The sequence below is a fragment of the Anopheles marshallii genome, chromosome 2 (genome assembly GCF_943734725.1).
Source record: "Anopheles marshallii chromosome 2, idAnoMarsDA_429_01, whole genome shotgun sequence".
In the NCBI taxonomy this organism is placed as follows: domain Eukaryota; kingdom Metazoa; phylum Arthropoda; class Insecta; order Diptera; family Culicidae; genus Anopheles; species Anopheles marshallii.
In genome coordinates this window covers 15859621-15883113 of record NC_071326.1, presented here as the reverse complement: position 1 = coordinate 15883113, position 23493 = coordinate 15859621, and the positions used below count along the sequence as shown (strand labels likewise).

Sequence of the window (23493 nt, the reverse complement as noted above, 5' to 3'; positions counted from 1 at the left end):
AGTATCATTGAGGTGAAAGGTCCATTACCTTGCACGAAACGAAAGACAGTGGAGGGTTTCATGTTCACATGTCATTATTGAGATTTGTCTTATTAAGTAGCAGCAAACGAATTATTAGATGCAATGTCTCACGCTTTTCATATTCAAAGACTTAGAGAAAGAAATGTCTTCCAAATTCTTTCCATACATGCAGAAAAATTATAAAATTATAATATTTATAATAATACACTATTTATGCTTCAATTTTTGCTAAGAAATATTATATATTACAAGATTTAACCATTAATCAAAATTTTTGCTCTTGCAATGCGGAGTAAACGTAAACCAACTGATATTTCAAACGGCATACACGAAAAGCTAACGTCTGAAAGTCCAGTAATCCGATTATCCGTGCTGCCATAATACGACGACGTCAAACGTCCGAGTGTGTGACGTTAGCCATAATACGTTGAACGGGCGTGACCCCAGGAGATTTAAAACAAAAGCAGCAAAATAACTATAGAATACGCTGTTCAAAAGTTTGAATGGAACGAAAAAGAATATTTAAGAAATAAAGCAGCCGTTTTAACCTACAAAAATTAACTATTTCCCACTCAAACAATGAGTTTAACGTTCCTAAATTATTTCGTTAAGCCACGAATACATTATAGCAACCGTTTCGTTCAAATGCAAATTTGAAATTCTGCCTTCATTCGTATTTTTTAACGATCGTTTCAGAGTTAAACGTTTACCAAAAATACTTGGTTTATGAAATGAAAAAAGGCTCATTGTTGTAATATGTGTAGCGTATTAATTTTTTTTTCAGTTATGCTCTTTTGTTTTGATAAATATGCAGTTGTCAGTTAGCAACTGTCGCATGAAATATGCATAAAAGCAGTGTTATTCAGTATGTGTAGACACACGTTGCGTACATAATAACAACTTTGGCCGGCTTTTTTTGTTGGCTTGTGTAATACTTATGCATTGCAATGACAATCTTTTCCATCTTCGCTTCACAGCGTCTTTAGTGATTGACTGAGTCACCGGTGAAACATACCGGTAAAAACCACCACGCGAAGGACAAGAGAATAAGTGCGGCTGCAAAATGAGGCATTGAAACGGCCATGGAGAAGAAAACGAGAGCAAAACCGGAATTGCGCACCGACTAGCGCGTTGTTTCCAATTAGTTTTACCGCGTGGTCGCCCTAGACCTGTGAGCGTGAGGAGAATGGAACAGATCGGTTGCCCTTAGCGTGCCACAGCCGCATTCCGATCACCGTTCAATTTCTTACCCCGTCTCCGACAGCCTCAAGCGTTGGTTTATCTCGCAACATGAATAACAGTTTCGCAACGGAGTAAAAGAAAACTCAAATGTGTGTGTGTGTGTGTTCGTAAGGCATTGGGTGTTGTATTTCTGTAATGAATTGCCCTACCTCCCTATCTTAAATATGGGCCCAAAAACCCCGGAGAAAGGTTGGTAGCACCGGGCTTAGGACATGAATTTTGCCTTGAAATCTTCGGCACCGGCCTGGTTCAGATCGTATCCGGGGGCGTTTGCTTTACAGCGGGCCAACCACGCAACCACGTTCGGATACGGTGCGAAGTCGAATCCAGCCACCTCGTAGGTGGCGATCGATGCCGCCAGACTCAGATCAGCAACCGTGAGATCGTTTCCGGCTGCGTAGTCGTGGCCCTCCAGGAAGGTGTTGAAGAAACCGACCGCTTCCTTCATTTTCTCCTCCTTCTCGGGGCTGGCGGGCTGCTTGGCGAAGAGCTGCGGGTACCAGTAATCGGCGAACCGCTGGTACAGTGTGCCCATATCGAAGTACAGCCGCTGGTTAACGACGGCACGCTTCTGAGGATCCTTCGGGTACAACTTGTCGTCCTTGCCGTACTTTTCGACCAGATAGATCTGGATGGCGCGCGACTCCCAGAGCGAGAAACCGTTGTCGACCAGCGTCGGAATGCAGTGTTGTGGGTTGAGCTAAAACAGAATCAAATTGCATTACGTGTGTCTAATCAGCAAGAACAGAGTGAAATATTTGTTACACGGCGAGCATGTCTTTTCCCTTGTGTGCGCTTTATTTGCATCCCCTAACGTCGTTTGCCCAAAATTCTTCAATGTTTAACCTTATCGAAAAATGGTCTTGCTGCTTCAGCCCAGCTGCGATTTGTCTCTGCGCCTGGTATACAATCGACCACACTTTTGTACCATCTATGTACATTGCCATATGTACTGAAATCATAACCTGCCACTTCGAACGTGGTAAGCGTTGCGTAGACGCTAATATCCGCCAACGAAATGGCATTTCCTTTCGCCACAAATTGTTCACCCTCGAGAAGTGTGTCAAGAAACGTTAGAGCTTCTCCAATTTTCACGTAATTCAGCTCGTTCGCAGGAGCACCTTCGAAGATCTGTGGATAGTAATAGTCACCGAAGCGCTGATAGAGAGTTCCCATGTCGAAGTATAATCGTTGATGTACGGTGGCTCTCCGCTGAGGATCGGTTGGATATAAAGATTCGATTTGCGCCGGTTTACCATATTTCTCCACCAGATAGCACATGATCGCTCGCGACTCCCACAAAGCGAATCCGTTGTCCACCAGTGTCGGCACGCAGTGTTGGGGATTTAGCTACGAGCGTGTTCGTTACACCGAAATGCAGAGGATGGAAACGTTTATCAAAAAAAGGCACAAAAAAAGGAACCCAAGAGGCAAACCATCGCAAGAAACTACATGCAAAATTAAACAAACGTATTCAACAAGAAGAAAAATCAACAGTGTTGGACTTTTTATTGTTATTGCACGCGAAAACATCGCCAACTAAAATGGTTGGGTTTACTTTTCAAAGTACTTCTTAAACTCCTCAATTCCGGCTTGATTGATCGCCGCGCCAGGTGCTTCTTTGCGGATGTTTTCGTACCATGCAGCTACGTGCGGGTACTTGGATAAGTCGAAACCGGCGACGTCATACGTCGAAATCGTAGCCAGCACGGTAAGATCAGCGATCGTCAGACTATCGCCCGCAACGTACTTATGCCCGCCGAGGAAGGTGTTTAGAAAACTGACCGCATCTTTCATCTTTTGCTCGTTTTCTGCGTTTGCCGGCTGCTTAGCGAAGATTTGTGGATAGTAGTAATCAGCAAACCGCTGGTACAGGGTACCCATATCGAAGTACAGTCGCTGGTTAACGACGGCACGCTTCTGCGGATCCTTCGGGTACAACTTGTCGTCCTTGCCGTATTTCTCCGCCAAATAGGCACAGATGGCGCGCGATTCCCACAGAGCGAATCCATTGTCGACCAGCGTTGGGATGCAGTGTTGTGGGTTAATCTAAGGTTAGGTACGGTCCGGGAATTGGGAAGGGATGCAACAAAATCAACAGAAATCAAGGGAAAAATAAAAACAAGGCATTCGTAGGTGCTTTAGTCATCTATTCGAGGGAATTACACAACACACATAGACAAAACAAAAACAAACGACGTAGCAGTTCAATGCACGCTTTAACATATTTGAAATTGGGCTATTGCTTCATGTAGACTAAGCGGAAGCTGGAGATAAGAATAATCTTCATTATGTCATTCAATTGGTAAAATAGCATTCTAGTAATAAACATGATAAGAAATGATGCGGCTTTGTGTAGCATAAGCAAGCACCGATATCAGGATGCTGCATTCTCTGCCAGCAAATCGCCACTAGGGGCCCGTTCATTTGTCCGTGAAGTAACGCCCAAATATTTTGGCTCCCTCCAAATTCTTATCAGCAGCCGGGACTATTTCACTGGTGCGTTCGTACCATCGGTGAATGTTTTCGTACCGATGCAAGTCATAGCCAGCGGCCTCGAACGTTGCGATCGAGGCCAAAATGCTAAAATCCGCAATCGTTGGATCGTCCCCGCCCGCAACAAACCGTTCACCCTCCAGGAAGGTGTTGAGAAATTCGAGTGCCTGCTCCATCGACCGCAACCGGTCCGGATCGCCAGCCACCTTCTTGCCGAAGATCTGCGGGTAGTAGTACTCGGCGAACCGCTGATACAGTACGGCCACGTCGAAGAACAACCGCTGATGTACCACGGCGCGACGACGCGGATCTTGTGGATATAGACGCTCGGCGAGTGTCTCATCGTGGGCGCAGTACTTCTCGACGAGATAGATCTGGATTGCACGCGACTCCCACAGCACGAACCCGTCCTCATCGACCAGCGTCGGAATGCAGTGTTGCGGGTTCAGCTTAGTTGTTTTTTTTTATTGGAAAATGTTGGAATGGGGTAGAAGGGCAAGCGCACAGTTCGTTAAGCAGCATACAACGGTTAACATGAGCGGAGAAGCATTAATTCCCTTTGGTCGAATGAATGCTTGTGAGCGAATTCCCGTTTCGATTTCATTTTCAATGAACGTTGATTGCTTCCCACTTTTGGTGGTGGATGACGGAAAGATATGAAAAAAAATCGCTGTTCGTTGCTAATCTGAACGAAGCTACAGCTACGCGAATGAATGGTCACAAAGCAGGAGCGGAGAACTCCATCATTTCCTGTGGGGCGGCATGCATTTGCATTAGGTTTTCGCAAGTATTCGTTTGAAAATGAGACTCTCCTCCATCTCCATACAAGCACAAATGGCGGATGAAGTTGCGATTGATTGAATCGGGGTGGGAAACGGTTTCAACAAACCAAAATGGCGATACTTTGTTACACCTCTGGTTGGCATGGTAACAGCCGTACAGAAAAATGAACCTTCTATTGTCGGCGTCACTAACGGCCATTCCGTTTTACGATCACGAATGATTTTTTTCTGTGATAAACTTCTTAATCGCGCTGGCGACGAAGCACGCAACGAAAGTCAAAAATTGGGTGAAAATGGAAATGATATCGATTGTATTCCTGTAATGACACACTTTTGGTGTTATATCGTAGTAAATACACACAGGCACACGCAGACAGAGCTACACACAGTTGAAAAGACATGCAGACAACACAACCGTGATGGCCGTTCGAATTTAAAGTTGAGCCCCGAAAACTATTTGGGACTTACCTTTAGAAATTCCGGCTTCATGTGCTCACCAGCCATCAGGTTGGTAAGCTTCAAGTTCAGCTCGACGCCAACGGCGGCAGCCGTCATTTGCACGGCACGGCACGGTGCAGATCCGGGAAGGTAGTAGAAATCCATGGCGATGAGGTAATGAGTTGGAGATTCTGGGGACGATTCGAATGGGTAAAAATTACTATTTCGCACCCAGCCATGCAAATCACAGATAAAACGCGACAGCCATGATAAAAACGCATATAATTTTGTACAGTTAGCACTCGCGTCATCCAGCGAAACATTCCATCGCACACACAAACTCGGGAATGTGCTACGGTGAATTGATAGAGATTTATTCCCCATTCTCTTTCCTACACAGTAAAACTAACTCGGAAACACACTCACCACACAAAAAAAGGAACACTAAGCAAGCACTGACAAATAAAACGGGGGACACCACACGGTTACTGCGACGATGATCCTCAACCAGCGAAGACTTCGACTGTAATACGCGATCTGATGGCGTGCCGGGCAAGATATAAACGACCGACGCCTGCTGCGAGCACACGCAAACCGAGATGGAGCACAACGGTTTCGCACGGTGAAGTCACTTTGGTCAGAAACATTAAGACCCGACAGTGGAGTTTTGGTACAAAAATTCAAATTTGATAATTTAGTGACCGTTAGTCAAATGCGACCACAAACCCAAAAATGGACGAATGTATTATTATGCTTATTTTATTTAAATTGTTTAATGAACTAAATTATTCATTTATCCGTAATTTGGTTTGTAAACAGTTGATGAACGATGTGTGAATTAGTGAACATTTAAGCACATTTATTCAATGATTCAAATAAAATTTTATTCTTTATACAATTTCAGCATAAAAATACACCATAGTGAGGCGTTCGCTTCCATGTTTGGTCGTGTCTGTGGAGCATACCCACGCATCGACAGCATCGCGCCGCGTTACTCAACACACTCAAACATTTGCCGGCCGGTTTCGCATGCATAGACTGTGAGAAGTGGACCACTCATCTCACCCAATGACCAGGTCAAAATGGCTTTCAAATATTGTTCCACAGCAAATATGTGCTTCGTTCGTAGCAAAAGACCAAACAACCAGCAGGAAAATAGCCACTTGAGGGTGCAGTGCAGTGAACTGTGCAATTGCAATCTGCCTGTTGGTAACGCTGCTGTTTCCAATGTTATAAAATTCGCCACGCATACCTACACCGACCGTGTTAATGCTACACCCGAAATTACATTGCTATAGACATCCACACACGGTGATATAACGGCGTGAGCATGTGTAGGTTCGATGATTATATTCAACTCGCGAAGCATCCAGAAATGTTTCATTTTTTTGGTGGGGATCGATTGCTTCTATCTTGTTGTTTGTGCGTCTACCGATGCGTTTAGTTGCGCGCATGAAACAGCGTGGGGGACGATGACTTTGTCGTTTCGGGTGAATGATTCAAACGACACGCCGGATCTCCACCAAACAACGCATCTTCTCACTGTCAAGGGAGACTGGCAGTTTGGAGGTCGCTCTCTCTCTCTTTTTCTCGAAACTATCCTCATTATGGTAAGAACTACAACCGACCTCGACATGTATAGTGCGGACGAAAAACTGAAAGTCATTGCCGGCATGTTAGCTCATCGTTTAGGCCCGGCGGATGCTGACTGTTTGCTAACCGCTGCAGGTGTTGGTGATAGACTCATATTTTGACAAAGATGTAAGGAAAATAAAAGCAAGGTACAAACCGCCATTCTCGTTTATCTGAACAATTACTAATAACCTAATAGAAAAAGAGCAGAATATAACATTTTAAAACGAATTGCAATTTAAACGAAACAATTTAAATCCAACCAAGTGTTTAGAGTTCCATTCAAAAGATTATCTTAAAATTTTAATTACAATTTAATTGCTTCCACTTAAAATTAAACAAATGTAAGTGTAATAACATTTAAACTAGTGAGCTTTTTGCTGATGCGTTGTTGAGAACATTGCACATTGATTTGATTTACAAAGAAATACCGTACAAAGAAGTACCGCTAGTGCTCCACAGATGTCACTACTCGCATCAGCGTTTGGTTTCGCTTGAACTGAATATGAAGGACATTGTTTTCATTTCGATTTTATTTAATCAACAAGATATCTTCATTTAATTGACTACTATTTATGAAAAATAAACAGTTAACAATTTATCTTACAGTTAAATCAAAACATAACGTCATTCAGTTTTTAAAGTAATAAGACAAACTAATATTCAACTTCTATTTCAATTCAACTGGCTAAAATTAAAAATATTTCTACTATTTTTTCTCCTTCTCAATAGCACAGTTCAAAATTAATTTCAACAAGCATCCACTTCAGACATGAAAAGTAAGTAGCAAAATGGTCGTTTTGGAGTTCTTCAACGGAAAAAGTTCATGATTTGTTAAATAATGCACAAGGATCTTGACCGACTGCTGGCGGGAAACTTGCACACCTGACCTTATGTAGTCACCCGAAAAGGGAAGTAAAATGGAAAGTTCCTAACGGTGTGAACTAGAGCACGAAACAAACAAAAATACGTTACACTAATTGCACCGTTCCATCGTCTCGTGTACGGTGTGGTGTAAAAGTCACGCAATAGTTAGAGCAAAGCTTCGGCTATTGCAACACAAGTGATGAAGGGTATATCAAACGGAAGTGTACATTGAGGATTTAGTAATATTAGCCTATCAATTTTTCATAATATTTTGTAAAATAAAAAAGTGAAATAATTTAAAAACTCCTAAAATTGTCTTCATCACTAACGAAAGGAGTTTCTTTAATTTAATTTAATTTTATTCAACTTCACTATCGTTCCCATTTTTGTTGAAGAAATTCTGGAACTATGTGCAATATTTAACCATCTTTTAAGTACAAAAAAAAAACTTGTTTAACTATATTTTAGAATTTTGAATGTTATTACTGTTTTGATTTCACATAATTAAGTTGTCTTATGCATATGGTAAAAATCTCTAAACGAATACCTAAATAAATAAAGGCATGAAAAAGCTTCATTCATCATGGTGCTGAGTTGTTAAACTCTTTCATAGAGCGCCAAGAAAACAAGTATCATCATTATCCATTCTACTGCTAACTCTTCAACCGTACGATCGCATACAATTAATACGTTGCTCCATTAACACGATCAAACTTGTTTTACTCCCAGTTCTGCTGCATCACCCCATGATGACGAAGCGTACTGCATTCAAAACAAAAATAGCAACATTATCGAAAATTCTATTGGCTTCATCATTTATTCCATAACGACCATTTCTAGCGCTCACCGTTACAAGTGCACGCAGCACGTGTAGAATGAGTGCAGCATTCCTGCACCACAAGTAATTATGGGTCGGCCAATGGGCGATAAGCTTCAATTTCCGAAACAAAACCCATACAAAACACCTAGCATGATGCCAGGGGTTGCACGAGATTGTACTATGTATGAGCAGCAGTATAATTATCGCAATTTTGCACTTGTACTACAATGTGCAGAAAGGACGGGAAACTTTAGTGACGTAATGAAGGACAGTGGTTGACTGATGTATTTTAGTTGTGTAAATCGACATACACTTATTGTTTACAATGTGCTTTTTCTGAACAATTCAAATTAGCGCACTATTACGAAAAATATGTAATCAATCAATATTTCGTCCATTTCAACTGTTTGAATTGTGCTATTTGCTTTTGGCTTCCCAATGAATTTCAGTTATTTGTTCTAGCAATATCGAACGATGTACTGAGTTAAATATAATTGAGTAACGAACACAATATATATAGCTGAGGACTCGTTTGAGTAGATACAATTCGATGCACTCGACCAAACCCTGTGCAATGTACGCCGCACCGTAGCTCCCAAACTAGTGACGACACGCGGAAATCATACGTTCTAGCCGTCAAGTTCGCACGATGACGAACGGTTTGCAAACGTAGTTTGCTACCCACTCGCCTAGGCAACGGATTCCGAACCTTGAGGTACCATAACAAAACACCGTACCATAGTAACAGGTCCCACCTCTGCTGCCACCACGCCGGTGGCACTGATTTTCTCGAAGGGCTCGACCTATTCAGCCCCATTCGGGCTGGGGAAGGAATGGGTCGGTATCGACAAATGCGGGCTACCACCGTAACACACATTGCATGCACGTGCACAACCCGATTCCTGTGCTTCGGTTCCAACAATACCCGGGAACGGTGTTTGTTTGCTGCAATCGCGTCGTAACGGTGGACTGGAAAAGATGCGCTAAAGTCTAACGTGTCCACGTTTCACCGTTGGTTCAGTTCCGTTCTATCGTCCGGTGAGTGTTGTTACGCGGTGCCAGGTGGATCCGCCTAGCCGACAGAGTTATTTGCGGAAGCAATCCGAAGGGCCAACGACTCTGCAGTGACACAGCGACACATCGTGCGTTCCTGCTGGACCTTCAAACCGGGGCGGTAATACCATCCTTCCATGCCTATCGACAAAGCCATTACGCGCAGCAGTACGGTCCCAGGCGGATAGTGCTACATTTTAGCAACAGCTCAAGCAAAACGGCTCCCGAAACGGTGGGTGACAGAGTTGACCGGCTAGGGCTAGGTTTGCTAAAATATCCTGGGAATCTTTGCGAAGGCAAGGCCACCGGGGCATCATTTCGGGCTGGTATTTGTTCGGCTTCTCGGTGTACGGTTCACGCGGACACACTAAGGTGCTGGCTTGGGGTTGTCACGTTCGATGCGTAACGTTTGGTGGCTGGAGTGCCGATAGGCGATAGGTGCACAAGACCTCGCACCGGAGTTGCTCGACCACGTTGCTCTGGATGGTCACCGCAGCTGGGTTGTTGTAACCGTTGAAACGAGAAAACCACCACCACCGTCAAGCTGGGTAACTGCATCGAAAGTGTTGCCGTGATCCAATCCAAATTTGTCAAGTAAGTGTGCCGGAAGCGGTAATCGGAAACGTTAATTGGGTGATTAGCCCGGTGCGTGCAGCATAACGTGTGCGTGTCCTCGTTGGTGCTTTCCGCACTGTCGTTGCTATTGTTCTGGTCGTTAATTTAATCCTTGCCTTGCTTGATCGTTCCCCTTCCCTTGTCCTATCCTGTGCCCTCGTAATGTGTTTGAAGAGGTGTTCCAGATTTAACCGGCACGATGTCTAAGCTAACGCAGGAATATGAAGTGTAATTAGCACGGATACGTTGTTGATACCGCCTCTCGATCGCATCTGTTGCAGGCGCGGTCCAATGACACCGGTGCTGTACTATCTGCCACCATCGCCTCCCTGCCGATCGGTGCTACTGCTGGCCAAAATGATCGGTGTCGAGCTGGAACTGAAGGCCCTCAACGTCATGGAGGGCGAACAGCTAAGGCCAGACTTTGTGGAACTCAACCCCCAGCACTGCATACCGACGCTGGACGATCACGGGCTGGTACTGTGGGAAAGGTAAGCAATACTAGCGTGTGTATCGATTTTCCCACCGCCTCCCAGTCCCTTCGAGTTTCTCGTTTTGCTGGAGCACTCGAAGCACTCGATACTCGGGCGTGCCTAAACGTAAAACCTTGCACCCCATCCAAGTGCCAGTGCGTGATGTGTTTTTCTTATCATTTTCGATTGCTGCTGCCGTAGCGTGAATGTGTTTGTGCGTGTATTTTTTCGGAGTTCTTCCATTTTCCGTCCAGTGCGTGTATTTATTGGATTTTCACCTCCGCGGTTTGATCTATTTCGGGCCGTGCACGTGATGCGAGGTCGCAAAAAAGAGCGTGGCAAGCGTGGGAAACACGACACATCGATGAAAATCACAATGGTACAATTTTCGGAAAAGTCCCATTCGCGGGGGGCCTTTGAATTCCAAGATCCTACTGTAAATGATTATTAATGGAATGTCCGTTCGCTATCCTTAGCGTTCCCGGTGGGCAACACAATGAAGACGAAGTGTAGGCATTAGTTGGGTGATTGTGTGTTTTTTTTTTACCACCCTCGGACTACTCTTTCGAAGTAGAAGTAGTGTCGTTGTAGATGGACAGAGAAGTAATTTTAATGCATTATCGAACAGTTGAAAATGTCAAGCGTGACATTGAATGAAGAATGATTCCTGCGTGCGTGTTGAAGACTATTTGAAGACCAACATTCATACCAGAGTGTTGGGACTCATCGTTGTGATTAGTTGACCTTATTGTTTTCCCCGTTGAAAAATGCATCATAATATAGTTGACTACCTTCAGGAGTGAAGGAAAACGTACAATAGTTTTACGAGTGCTTTAAGATAAAGCATACTTAAGGTCACTAGTGAAATAATGATACGAAAAGCGGCGATGAAAATGTTGATTGTAGTTCATTCATTTTTTTTAAACTTATAACTTCTGAATTGATTTTTCGAACTTGCATTTTAATGGAAAATAAGTCTTCAAGAATTGAGGTCTTAAAAATTCTAGTACATACAGCATTATGTAAATCAACCTTGGAAAAATAGCATTACTTGAAGACGAAATTGTGTTAAAAGGAAATTATCTCAATATTATATTCTCGTTTTGCGGATGCAAAGCTCACTGCTTTTTTTTCAACATTCTTTCCAGTCGAGTTATTTTATCGTACTTGGTGTCAGCTTACGGTAAGGACGAGAATCTCTACCCGAAGGATTTCCGCTCCCGTGCCATCGTCGATCAGCGGTTGCATTTCGATCTCGGCACACTCTACCAACGGGTCGTCGATTACTATGTAAGTATGCACGGCCAATCCAATCGTTTGATATGTTAGACTAACATTTATTCTACCGGGTGTTTGCATTGCTCCCTTTTCCCACCCAACCAGTTTCCAACCATCCAGCTCGGTGCACATCTAGACCAAACGAAGAAGGCAAAATTAGCGGAAGCGCTCGGTTGGTTCGAGGCAATGCTGAAACAGTACCAATGGTCGGCGGCTAACCATTTCACGATAGCGGACATCGCGCTGTGCGTGACGGTGTCGCAAATAGAAGCATTCCAGTTCGATCTCCATCCCTATCCGCGTGTCCGTGCCTGGCTGCAGAAGTGTAAGGATGAGCTGCAGGGCCACGGTTATAACGAGATCAACGAAACCGGTGCCGAAACGTTAGCGGGACTGTTTCGATCAAAGCTGAAGCAGTAGTGGAATGGTTGTACATCGGTAGCCAATTTTGAAAAAAAAAAACAATTTTTCTATAAGCAAAGAAGCATTGCGCTCGGGAAAATCATTACTAAACCGTCATTCGACGCTAGTTTGTAGGCAATTTGTTGACGAAAGCTATATTTTGTTAAATAAATCATATCAAACCAATGGTTAAAAATTCTCTGCTAAAGTGATGCTTGCCCATCGAAGAAATTTACAAGAAAAATAATCTAATGGAACTTTGAGGCACTGTAATCATCACGAACTTTTCTTAGAGCAAAAACAAAATCAGAGAAAAAATGGAATCAGAATGCAAAAAGGGTCTTAAAAATCCTTTCAAGCTAGCAAACCTACATGATAATCCACTTCGATCGCATTGACACAGGTCAGAATGATACAAATGCGCATGAAACCGAAACAGGTAGTAGAGAAGCTTTGACTGTCGAATGCCAAATGAATGACTGGAACGGGTGTCGTCAAAGCACACAGCTTCCCGTCCGAGTGGGTTATACACCTAAGTTTACGGTCAACACACTCAATATTGCACCTCGATTATGCTTTTGACACTCTTGACGCACCAGGACACAGGAAATGGTGACGAGGAAGATGGAAAGCAAATCGGAGCTATTCGGACCAAACAAAGCCAAAGGAAAAACGAAAACACCGTGGCGATCTCCGTACCAGCAACCGGATGGCACTTGGACAAAAAAAAGGACACGTTTCAACGGATGGAAAGTTTTGCAGCTTACCTGCCGGGGTGTTATCGCACATTCCTTTTGTTTTGGAACCATTTCCAAAGGACTTTCGGCGACTGCACCTGCAACTGGATCTGCAGGACGTGGTCGTGGTGCAAATGATGGATTTTCGAAAGCCCATTAGACACATTATCAGCGTTCGGGCAGGATGTTGTAGATAGTAACGCACCTTTTTTTTTTTTGTTTTTGATCCTTGTCCTACTCTTATGCTCACAGCTATTTTCTTTAGCGATGCTTTTGCACCGTATGACACCAGCAACTGTGAGCAATTTTGTGAGCTGGTCGGAGCTAATTGCAAACCAATGTAAATCATTCACCATCGGAAACCTTATCTCTCGCCGGGGATTCCTGGAATATGAGTGCCTCTTGTCCCTGGGTGCAAGATGAGATGCTGCCTGTTGCTCGATAATTCCATATAAGACGACAAGGATAAGCCGGTTCGAGGCGTTAGTTGAAAACAGACCGTGGCCCAGTGCAGAAGTGCAAGTGTGAGTTTTGTTGGACATAAGTTTACCGTGTCGTGTAGGTGATGTCGTTCATTGTGCTACTATTACTGTTCGGAGTCACGTTGGCCCAGTCCGAACAACAAGCTGGCCAGCAAACACAACAGGCGCAACAGCAGGCGCTTAAACCGCTTGGAACGGTAGAGAAACCGTTGCAGCTGGAGAATCCCGCCTATGATCCGTCCCTGTACCAGAAGTTCCTGCCACAGGATGCCGTCCAGCAGTATGTGCACTCGTACACCGGGCATCCGTACCCAGCGACTCCATACTTCAGTGGTGCTCCGTTCGATGGGGCTACCGCGTTTGCTGCCATTCCGACCGGCGGATTCGAAGGGTTCCTCATTCCAGCCACGGTGGAGAAAGATTCCCCGTCACTGCTCAGCTCGATGCGCACACTGCTTCCGAGTGCTCGTTCTTTGATCACGTTCGTTGGCCGGCTGGTGTCGGTGCTAGTCGGTTCCGTTGGCGTACTGTTCTTCGGCACGATCCTAACGTCACTGACCTGTTTCTTCACGCCGTTCTGTACGCTGTCTTTCCGCAATGCAAAGTTTCTCACCGGTGCGCAGGAGACGGCTCAGGAGATCGCCCAAACGGTGGGCGAACAGGTCACACCCGAGCGGGTTAAACGGGCGGCCGAATTCCTGTACACCGCGATCGATCGTTTCCAGCGACTAAACAACGTCGTAAAGGAGGCAACCGAACGGAAAGCCGCCGCAGCTGCAAGAAGCTGATTCATCGCCAATGCTGCCTTACCAACTAAGTCATCAAACATTTGTATCATTACTCTCAATAAAAACCCATCCCTCATCCTCATGCGCAGAACGTTGATGTACCATTTCGATTTGGCACAGCCATGGCACGGAATTTGCGTCTAATTAAATATTTCCGAAAAACATCTTAATTGCGTAGTCTCTTCAATGTATGCGATCATTTACCACCGCTAGCTGATGTTGATAAGAACGATGATTTGTGGTTTGAAAATTACTTCTCCTACTCCAGAACTACCGCAACAGGTGCATTGCCGATCTTTCACGACCATTTCTATCTGCATGCTAGCAGCTATAAAAACACCTTCTTCTGGATGTGGAGTGCGTCAATAGTGCGCGAACGAGCGGCGAGTAGTCGTCATCGGTTCTGTAAGGCGATGGATTTTCTAAAGGATCTTAACCAACCGAAGGTGTACGAGTTGAAGAAAGCATTTTGCCTGTTCGATCTCGATGGTGATGGCGTGATCAGTGAGCAGGATTTGAAAAACACATTCTTGACTCTCGGAGTGGACAAGTCCGAGTACGACATTGATCAAATGTTCGACGGGGTAAGTATTAAATGATTATGCATAGAGTTTATCGTGTAGTGTAATGAGCGAGAAAATTCGATTCTGAGAAATGTTATCATGCAGATTCAATCACAAGTCTGCAAACTTGCAACTTTAAACAACCTTTTTGCTGGAAAAATGTACCCTTATCTGGCTTCGTATTGTTTTCGCTTCAATATGAAAGGATATCTTCATGCAACGAAACTTTCCCACCGGCAAGAAAATGTTAACGCTACGCACACTATCTAAACGACAGTGCCACAGCGTTCAACAGTCATCCACGGTTGTGCACCAAAAAGGCTTCTTCTAACCTGATTTTCACTCACCGACCGGGATAAAGAAACAAATGAGCAAGAATTACCGTCATTAGCATAGTCTGAAAGAAGTTTCCGTTTTGCCCATTTACAACTCACGCTCCATAACGGTGTTCATCGCCTCGAATGCCCCGGTCCCGATGTAAACCTGGTGGAAAATGAGTCCATTTGAAATTCAAATAATCTCCCAACACAAGCCGGCTTACAACGATGTGGCGCAACTTCGGGCCAGATAGAATAAATTGTAGTACCACCTGCAATTGGGTGGGTTCATGCACCGCGTGTGTCCACCACCGGACGGACGACGACACGCTGCCCATTACACGAACTCAATTAAAATCTTCAAATTCATTTCCTTGCACTACACGACCGACTTTTGAGCGTTACTTTCTGGGTAACATTCTTGCCCTCCTGACCATTCCGCGGTGCTTGACTATTTTTCAGGTAGTGCAACCGCTCAATTTGGACGTGTTCTTGCTGCTGATGCTGCAACGTGCCAACGGGCTAGCACCGCAAGACGTTATGGTCGGTGCATTCCGTATGTGGGACAAGGCCAACACGGGATTCATCGACAAGGCACGGTAAGCGTCTTAGTTCGGGAGCAGGGCGCAGGGCTGGGTCGATACGACGAATTAGGTCGAGCGCGAAACCGTTTGCCAAAAGCTGTACCGAAAATGGGGTTTAATTAAAAAACTTTTGCTCCGCCGGCAGCTTCCATGGTGAAATGTGATCGCTAAAGCCTTGCCGCCCGATAAGGCTACCCGGCCCCGAGGCCAACCAGGCCAGAACCGATTCCGAGCGGTGGGGTTGTTGTTTGCAAGCGCTCCGAATTTTTCGCTTCGAATTTCCGCTGCTTTGTTTAGTATTTTTAGCTGATTTTATTTAATGCTGTTTTTTGCTGCTACTTCCATTTCCACTGTTTGTTTTTCCTGTGTGTTTGTATGTTTTTTTTTTGTTTTTCGTAGCTTTATTCACGACATAACAACATACGGTGATCGATTCACTCTGAACGAAGCCAAAGAAGCTGTAGCGGATGCTGCCATCACACGCGGCCCGCAGCTCAACGACGAAGGGCAGCTGCTGGAAAAGCTGGACTATATGGATTTCGCGGAAAATATATCCGGATTTCAGAAGACAGATCACAAGTAACGCATGGAGTGGCGTACTAGGACGACGATACGAGTAAACATGACCAGTACACATAGGACGAGAGTTTCTTCATAGAACGAGCTGTTACGGAGGAATGCAGTGCGCATTAACACAAAGCACTATTTCACATGAGGGGAAAAAAGGGCCGGAATTTCAATAAACATGCGACAGAACTCATAACTGGTGGACTGTGCCAAATTACAGTGAAGATGTACTGCATTGAAGTGCATCGAACGAGGGAAAGGTTAGCCACCATTATGGAGCATCGCAAACGGGCAGAGCAGTTTCACTACGCTTGGGAAAGTCTTTTGATAATAAATTTAAATTATCTCACAAATCTTAGGAACTCCTAAGAAATGAGTTCTTTATTCAATGTAATAGCACTTCGTTTTTTTTTACGACAACTAAGAGAAGGACTTATCGTAACTTGTCTTACGTACTGATCAAACTAAAAACACTTAAAAACATCACAATTGAATTAAACTATTTGCATCATTTATCTTTTATTGGAACCATATATTACAAAACCTTTTCCCAATTTACTTTATACAACGTTTAAGGTACACTGGTTGGGCACGCTCTCAGACTGTAGGGCAGGTAAACTGGATTATTAAAGTGGATTGTCATACTTTTAAAACTTGTTGTTATAAAACAAATACAAAACAATTGAGTAGCCATTGGATTGGATTCTATCTTTCTTCCATGGCTATTGTTTAAAGTAATTTCCATCGTGTTACCCTCCATCATTGGATCAATTACAACCAACACAACAATGCATTGAATGTGTACCATGTCAGTTGGTGAAAGGTATCATGTTTCCCTTCTGTTCTAGTCAATGAAAAGCATTTGTATTGGGTTTATGTTACACATTTCATATTCATCAGTGATAATTAATGAAAACGTTTTTAATTTCACTGATTGATTCCCCTTCAACGTCAGGATCATATCATCATAAAATTACGAAAAAGCGGACCATTCCAGTCACATTACATGCGTCTGCATCAACCATCCAACCCTAACGGCGGGTCATTGGATGCACCGTAAAGTACGTGGACAGTGAGATAACTTTGGAAGTAAAAGAAGAAAAAGCATAATTTCACTCTTGCATCGCAAACTCTTGTGAAGGAAAACAGTGAAATGCTTTCAGCGGGTGAACTTTAATTGGCCCCTAAACGTCATACCCTGCGAAAGGGACAGCATCCCTCGGGCGGAAAACGCAGCCAATTGGGGGTTTGGCGCCTGAAACCGTACCGATGGTAATTTTCTTTCCAAGGAAAGTATTTTCCCTTTAACCCCTGGCATTCATATCTTGCTGGATGTAGAGCTTGGCTTGGCAGTGTACGGGCAAGCGATGGCATGATAGTGTGGTGCAGTACGCCACGAAGTTCATTAATCAACCAGCTTCTGTCAGTGATTCCGGGAGTTGCTCCGTTCGGTGTTCGGTGGAGAAAAACGTGAACAAAATCGCTTGGCAACGAAACATGATTTCAGACCGCCAGATCTGAAAGATCTGGCGAATATTTTAAGATGCCGGTGAAATTTTGTTAACCGGCAAAAATCATCCATTAAAATGTTTGCTCTGGGAGGGAGCAAGTAGTGGGGTGATGCATTGACAGGAACTAAGAGTCAAATGGCTGCAGATAGAACCATGCTTTGATGAGTTAGTTTATCCTGAAATTAAGCGTTTGTTCGGCTGATTTGTAAAGCAAATTGAAATAGCCATTCAGTCATGGTTAGTCTTAATGCGCTCTTCCAATAAAAACGATATAAATCTGTATGGAACGAAGCATTTCACTCAACGGCTGTTTTGATTAGTGCTCTTGAAAGTGTGCTAATGTTTATGTTCTTGTTAGTTTGAGTAATACATTCTCAGAAGGTTTTGGCCTTTCTTCTTCATTAAGAAGGATCTCCTTCATACTCGGTTTGCGGTTCGTTTGACTGACACCTACTCTACCGCAGGAACCAAATTTTATAAGTGAATTATAAAAAACCGAATAAAAGTTCATTTAAATTACAATTGAAAATGATTCAAAACAAAGTTTATTTCATACGATACCATGACCATTCCACATGTTCCATCATTCCTATGTTTTCCAATTGCGGTAAATAGAATTAGAATTCAACACACTGGTTCGTTGTAACGTGCCTTTCAAGAGACTAACTTGCAGGCAATGTGGGTTCATTAAACTTGTTCAACGTTCAAAATCGTCCACAAACCATGCGAAACTCGCAACCTGACCATGTTTGACCAATAGCTCTAGGACTGTTCTCTAGAACCCCACCTGTGTTCGGAGTTCGGTTGTTCGTTCGTTTGAGGAAAAGTTATCCATGCTTGAGGATATTTTCGGGGATTTTACCGACCTGAATGATTCAACCAATGAGAGCCTTCCCTTACGTTACGTATGGTCACTACACGCTGCCAGGTGAAATGCTTAGACAGCTTTATCCTGTTGCCGAAGTCAACGCATTGTCTCATAATTCATTGCACAAATCCCGGCTAAAGGATAAAGCGTCTGGGCAGTGTTCGCATCCACCATTGAAGCTCCGTGAGGCAAACGAGAACCACCGCATTAGGGAGCAATCGGATCGAAATGGTTTCCATTTTCTAAATCAGAAAGCAGTGATGCAGCATCGAAAAGACGTTGGATGCAATTTATGAGCATACGCTAGAGTGGGCAGCAGGAATTTAACAATATCTTTAGGAGAGACAACATTTCACCACGGGAATTACAAAGGAGAGGATTTTTCTTTTCGAACTAATACTTTTTCGGGATCATTAATTGATGACTCTGGGGCTTTTAATATCCACCGTAACTACTTGCACCCCGTCACATGTGTTGGGTTGAAATTAAACTCTTTGCATCATCAGAGCAGGCTTGGAATATGGAAAACATAAGGACACATAAATAGCCTCGAGCAGTTGTCTTTCGCCAGCTGCGCACAACTTTGATTTGATTCGTCACGTGTTTTTCCATGCTCGGGAAAATGTTTTCCTCGTTGATTTCCGACCAGAGCAACACGTGCCTTTACAGTCGCTGTTTTTCCACACAAAGAAACACAAAGCAGCACAACTGCCCATTAGAAGGTGGCCAGAAAAGGTAACAAACCGTGTGTATCTGGTTCCTCAAATCCTGCAATTTAACAGACGCACCGGAAGCAGCAACGTCGAAATGTAGAACATCACGTACCAGAGGGCTTAAAAAATTCAACTCGTCCTCGTAGTCGGCCGCCTCCGGGAAAGGTAAACATCCTGTGCTTGGCGAAAGGCGAAAGAAAAAGATCTGTAACCACGGGCGATGGCGGGCATTCGCGTCGAGCACGTACCGAACGTTTTCGTTTGAACATGGGCACGCACCCCGGCCAAACACTAACGAATGGTCCGTATACATATGAATTGCAGACGCTTTGCACCTTCCGGGTGAGCAACCGTACTGGGACGATAGGATCTGAAGAAACGGGTTTTGCCATCGTTTGCTGTCTCAACGTGTCCATTTCGCTGACAGAGCTTTGTCGTGAGTTTGGCACAGCACCGGTAAGCAAATCGCACAACCCAAGCTAAGCAGACATCTTGCAAGTCCTTCCGGGAACGACACAGACGGAAGTGTCTTTGGGTGGAGCTCGTTTTCCAGCACTGATATCACCCAAACACACACACACACACACACATACACAGAGGCAGACACATTTAGCTGGAAAGAGTCACCAAATTTCAGGATTGCTCTTGCTTTGGTGTCACCCCGGAATGCTGCTCCCCGTTTTTGTACCGGCACGGGAAATCCTGCTTTTTTCTTTGCACCAGAAACACTGAAAGCCCATTGTCATCGGCCGTGAAAAAGTAACATTCGCACATGGCTGCACACGGCCAGAAATCAAACGCCAGGAGCGTACAGCGTACGACTACGGTCGTCGATGCCGGCGAGCAGTTGTCGGCAGAGAGTTGTCATCGTCCCGGTGCCCGTTTGGCATTCGTTTCGACTCATTTCACGCGACGCTAGCCGGAGCGTGGCGCTTCTTTTTTGCCGCTACCACCGCTTGTTTGAGTGTGCTCCAGGTTTTTGGGTTCCGAATCGATAACGGGCGCCAGAAAAGAAAAGCATGCAACCGATGATCTTGACTACACTTGGCACATGATGACAGGATATCCTCGATAGATTTGTGGGATTCGTCCACGAATGTATCTGGTTGGCGTAACCAACGGATATCAGGGATCGCCGAAAGTAGTCGGTTGATCTAACGCCCAACCAGATCGGCGCGGTGTGCATCAGCTTGCAAAGCCAATGTGTAATCTTGCTGACCATCCCGTTCACACTTATCCAAGCTGCATGGATGAATGGTTCTTAAATTCGCTTCCAGATCTTGCATGCTTGCCAAAAGGGGTGAAGCTACGTTCGCGTCAGCACCGGATGAGTTCGTACCGCCGGCACTTAGCCGAACGATGGTGGAAATGGAACATGAAGTTGCAGCACGCGAATAAAAACGCTCACCCGGAAGAAGCCGTAATTTCCTTTCGTGAGCTATAAACGAACCGATACCGAATGTAGGCCAACGGAAATGAAGGAAATAGGGCTAGAAAACGGCGTACCCTATGCGGGCTGGGACATATTTTGTGCCTGGTATGTTACAATTCCATTACAAAAACAATGGCCACAGAGGGAAAATTGAAAGTAAACAAAACCGAAGCAGGAATAGCACAACCATACGAAAGCAAACAGAAAACTTCTGTAACTTCCTTTGTAAACACGCGAAAAGGAAACATGTGGTGTTTCCTTACCGGTTTTACCTTGACTTTTCCACGCTTCTCACGCGTTATTTTTGTCAGGCAAAAAAGAAAACCACCCATTCGGGATGTGGAAAACGGCTCAAAACTTAAAAACAACGCCACCAACACTTGAGTGGAGCCGTAAAGTTTACTTTATTGCTCATGCGAGTACAATTGAAATACGGGGAAAATTGAATCGTTCATTCGACGAGTTCCTGTGTGTTGCACACTGCCTCGCCTGGGAGTGTCTCTTCGCCACCCGGTAATGGAGTTGGTGGGATCTTTTAACGGTTGGCGTGGCGCACCTAGCAAGAGACTAGCGGTGTAAGAATAATGCTACAAAATCACATAATACGTGCTGGTTTTGTTCATTCAACGTGGTTTGTATGTTTTTTTTTTGTTGTTGCTTCTCCATTTAGACCGACAAATGTTTGAAAAGATAATAACGGCAGCAAGCAATTTGCAACAGCCATACGACTCGGGCGGGAATTACCTTGGGTGTGGATTAAAGCCAAACCAAACACATACTATCATTAGTCACTAATTTAGCGAGTTTTAAAAAAGATCATTTTCATAAAACGACTTTCCACGTGTTCCCCATGGTACTCCCCCCGCCGGGAACTTTGTTTGGTCTGGTTTTGGTAGGACTTTTAGCAAAGGCAACCCTTTGAAGTTTTGGCCGTTGGCAATGGGAATCTGTACATAAACAGCTGGAAAAGCTAGATGCCTCCAAGCTAACTCCAAGGTGTAATACGAGCTGTAATCCCGAATGGATTCAATTTCAATCGAAACGTAATTTAATCTTCCACCCACACTAACGCACGAAAGATCTGCAAAGTTGCACAACTTGGAATTAAATTATAAACTCATCGTTTGCCCCACTCGTACCCAGGAAAATTTTCAATATTGATGATGAAATTCGCCGGTGATTTCTTGGAATAACCGACCTATTCTCATGCGTTTATTTGCTTATACCACATTTGATTGACCACACTAGTGCTCCAATTGAGAGCTTCATGGATTTATCGTTCGCTGCAATTCGCATACCGCGCATACAGCCGACAAATGTTCCGAAACAACCGAACAAGCTTCCGTTATTGGAAGCGTTCCGACTGAAACATATCTCCTTCAGGAATAAGCAGCTTCCAGTTCTAGGCGATGCATCGGATGGGCTGTACTGTTCCGATCCGATTGGGCAGCCATGCCGTCTGAGCTGCATTAACAAACAACGGTTCACACCCCGTACCCGATGAGGACCCCCGCGTGCCGTACGGTGGCCACACAAGTAATTTGAAAAATTGCACCCCAGATTCCGCAAACCCGGAGGGTTTGGGACCATCCCGCATGCCGAGTGCAAACGGTGCAGATTAAAACTCTATCCGGCGTGCGAACTCTGCCAGGCCTGGCTGCGAATTCAGCACGGTGCGTTATGTTATTGGGAAGTTTTCGGTTTCGGTGCTCGGAATTTGGCTCCGCTACTCCATTCGTCAGCTTCAGCAACCCGCTGCCCCGGGATCCCTGGTATCGACTAACCGATCGGAATGTTTGTTCCTTTCCATGCTTGGCGAGTACCGAACTCCACCCGAATGGGGACCGAAGCTATCGTGCCGAGCAGCTTTACAGCTGGAACGTGCTGCCTGGATGCTGGCACGGTTGGCAGTGTCCTTCCTACTATCTGGCAGCTTAGTTTACGTTCGTACGGCATCGCGAAACGGTCACGCTCGTGTCGCGTTTGTGCTGTGTTGTCGTGTGGCGGTAGCGTTTGGTTAGTATCGTTCGTTTTGCTCGGTTTGGTAGCGGTAGGCCACCGGATGTGGCATAATTTCCAACACAAAGCTTCACCGTAAGCTTCCGGTTACGACCAAAGTGTCCAATTTCGGGGAAAGATACACTGTTTGGGCTGTGTTCGTTTGGCAGGAAGTTATGAAAAAGTGTACTGGCGTAGAAGCCGGTGTACGGAGCCACTATACGGAACCCATCGTTTCTTGTTTGCGAGATGCAAATTAGACCGATCGGTCACTCGTGGCATTTGGGAGCAGTGTGGCCCAAGCCGTTGGTGTCTGTACCGTGACTTAGCAGCTCGTTTTGTGTAATATGCTAATTAAATCTAGCGTGATTCTAACCGACTCGCAAGTGCCGTGCTGATAATGTGGTCCTGTAATAAACGAACTGCACCATAAGTGTATCGCAGTGTACCCGAGAATGCAAAGTGAATGAGGTGAAAATTAAAAGCTTATTAGCGTGATGGTGTATCAGCACCGCTATTGATGCGGTGACGGATATGTTTAATTAGCATACAGCATAATATGATTAATGGATCACGCTATCAACCTGTATCGTTTCAAACGCGATTGCATGGATCCGTGTGGCTAACGGTTGGGAATGTAAAAAATGTAGAACATAGCCAGATGCAATTTACCATTGATGGTTCAGTGTCCAACAGGAATAGAAATCCGTGTCTGTATGAATGAGATAAAAAATAGCTTCAAGTTCATGTAGATAACATCAAAGGCTTGTAGTGACAAAAATGCATTAAGGGTTTTTTAGATGGGTTAGAAAAC

At 44.5% G+C, this 23493-nt stretch overlaps 6 protein-coding genes across 6 annotated transcripts; 3 read left to right on the top strand and 3 right to left on the bottom strand.

Moving 5' to 3' along the window:
• Positions 1–1468: 1468 nt before the first annotated feature.
• Positions 1469–2070, bottom strand: LOC128716118 (glutathione S-transferase 1-like). The gene is made up of 2 exons (XM_053811042.1): positions 2029–2070; positions 1469–1963 (listed from the first exon to the last, which is right to left on the bottom strand). Exons 1-2 carry the CDS (start codon positions 2068–2070, stop codon positions 1469–1471), a joined length of 537 nt encoding a protein of 178 aa, XP_053667017.1.
• A 27-nt stretch (positions 2071–2097) lies between these two features.
• On the bottom strand, positions 2098–3553 carry LOC128716107 (glutathione S-transferase 1-like). Its single transcript, XM_053811030.1, has 3 exons — positions 3521–3553; positions 2914–3312; positions 2098–2613 (listed from the first exon to the last, which is right to left on the bottom strand). Exons 1-3 carry the CDS (start codon positions 3551–3553, stop codon positions 2098–2100), a joined length of 948 nt encoding a protein of 315 aa, XP_053667005.1.
• Positions 3554–3686: 133 nt separating this feature from the next.
• Positions 3687–5147, bottom strand: LOC128718955 (glutathione S-transferase 1). Its single transcript, XM_053812573.1, has 2 exons — positions 5010–5147; positions 3687–4208 (listed from the first exon to the last, which is right to left on the bottom strand). The coding sequence occupies exons 1-2, from the start codon at positions 5142–5144 to the stop codon at positions 3687–3689; spliced, it is 657 nt and encodes a 218-aa protein (XP_053668548.1). The 5' UTR covers positions 5145–5147.
• A 5110-nt stretch (positions 5148–10257) lies between these two features.
• Positions 10258–12137, top strand: LOC128719094 (glutathione S-transferase D7). The gene is made up of 3 exons (XM_053812715.1): positions 10258–10457; positions 11588–11729; positions 11823–12137. The coding sequence occupies exons 1-3, from the start codon at positions 10258–10260 to the stop codon at positions 12135–12137; spliced, it is 657 nt and encodes a 218-aa protein (XP_053668690.1).
• A 1284-nt stretch (positions 12138–13421) lies between these two features.
• Positions 13422–14126, top strand: LOC128708546 (uncharacterized). Its single transcript, XM_053803524.1, has one exon. The coding sequence runs from the start codon at positions 13422–13424 to the stop codon at positions 14124–14126; it is 705 nt and encodes a 234-aa protein (XP_053659499.1).
• Positions 14127–14539: 413 nt separating this feature from the next.
• Positions 14540–16173, top strand: LOC128708984 (myosin regulatory light chain 2, smooth muscle minor isoform). The gene is made up of 3 exons (XM_053803967.1): positions 14540–14710; positions 15469–15605; positions 15990–16173. The coding sequence occupies exons 1-3, from the start codon at positions 14540–14542 to the stop codon at positions 16171–16173; spliced, it is 492 nt and encodes a 163-aa protein (XP_053659942.1).
• Positions 16174–23493: the final 7320 nt, after the last annotated feature.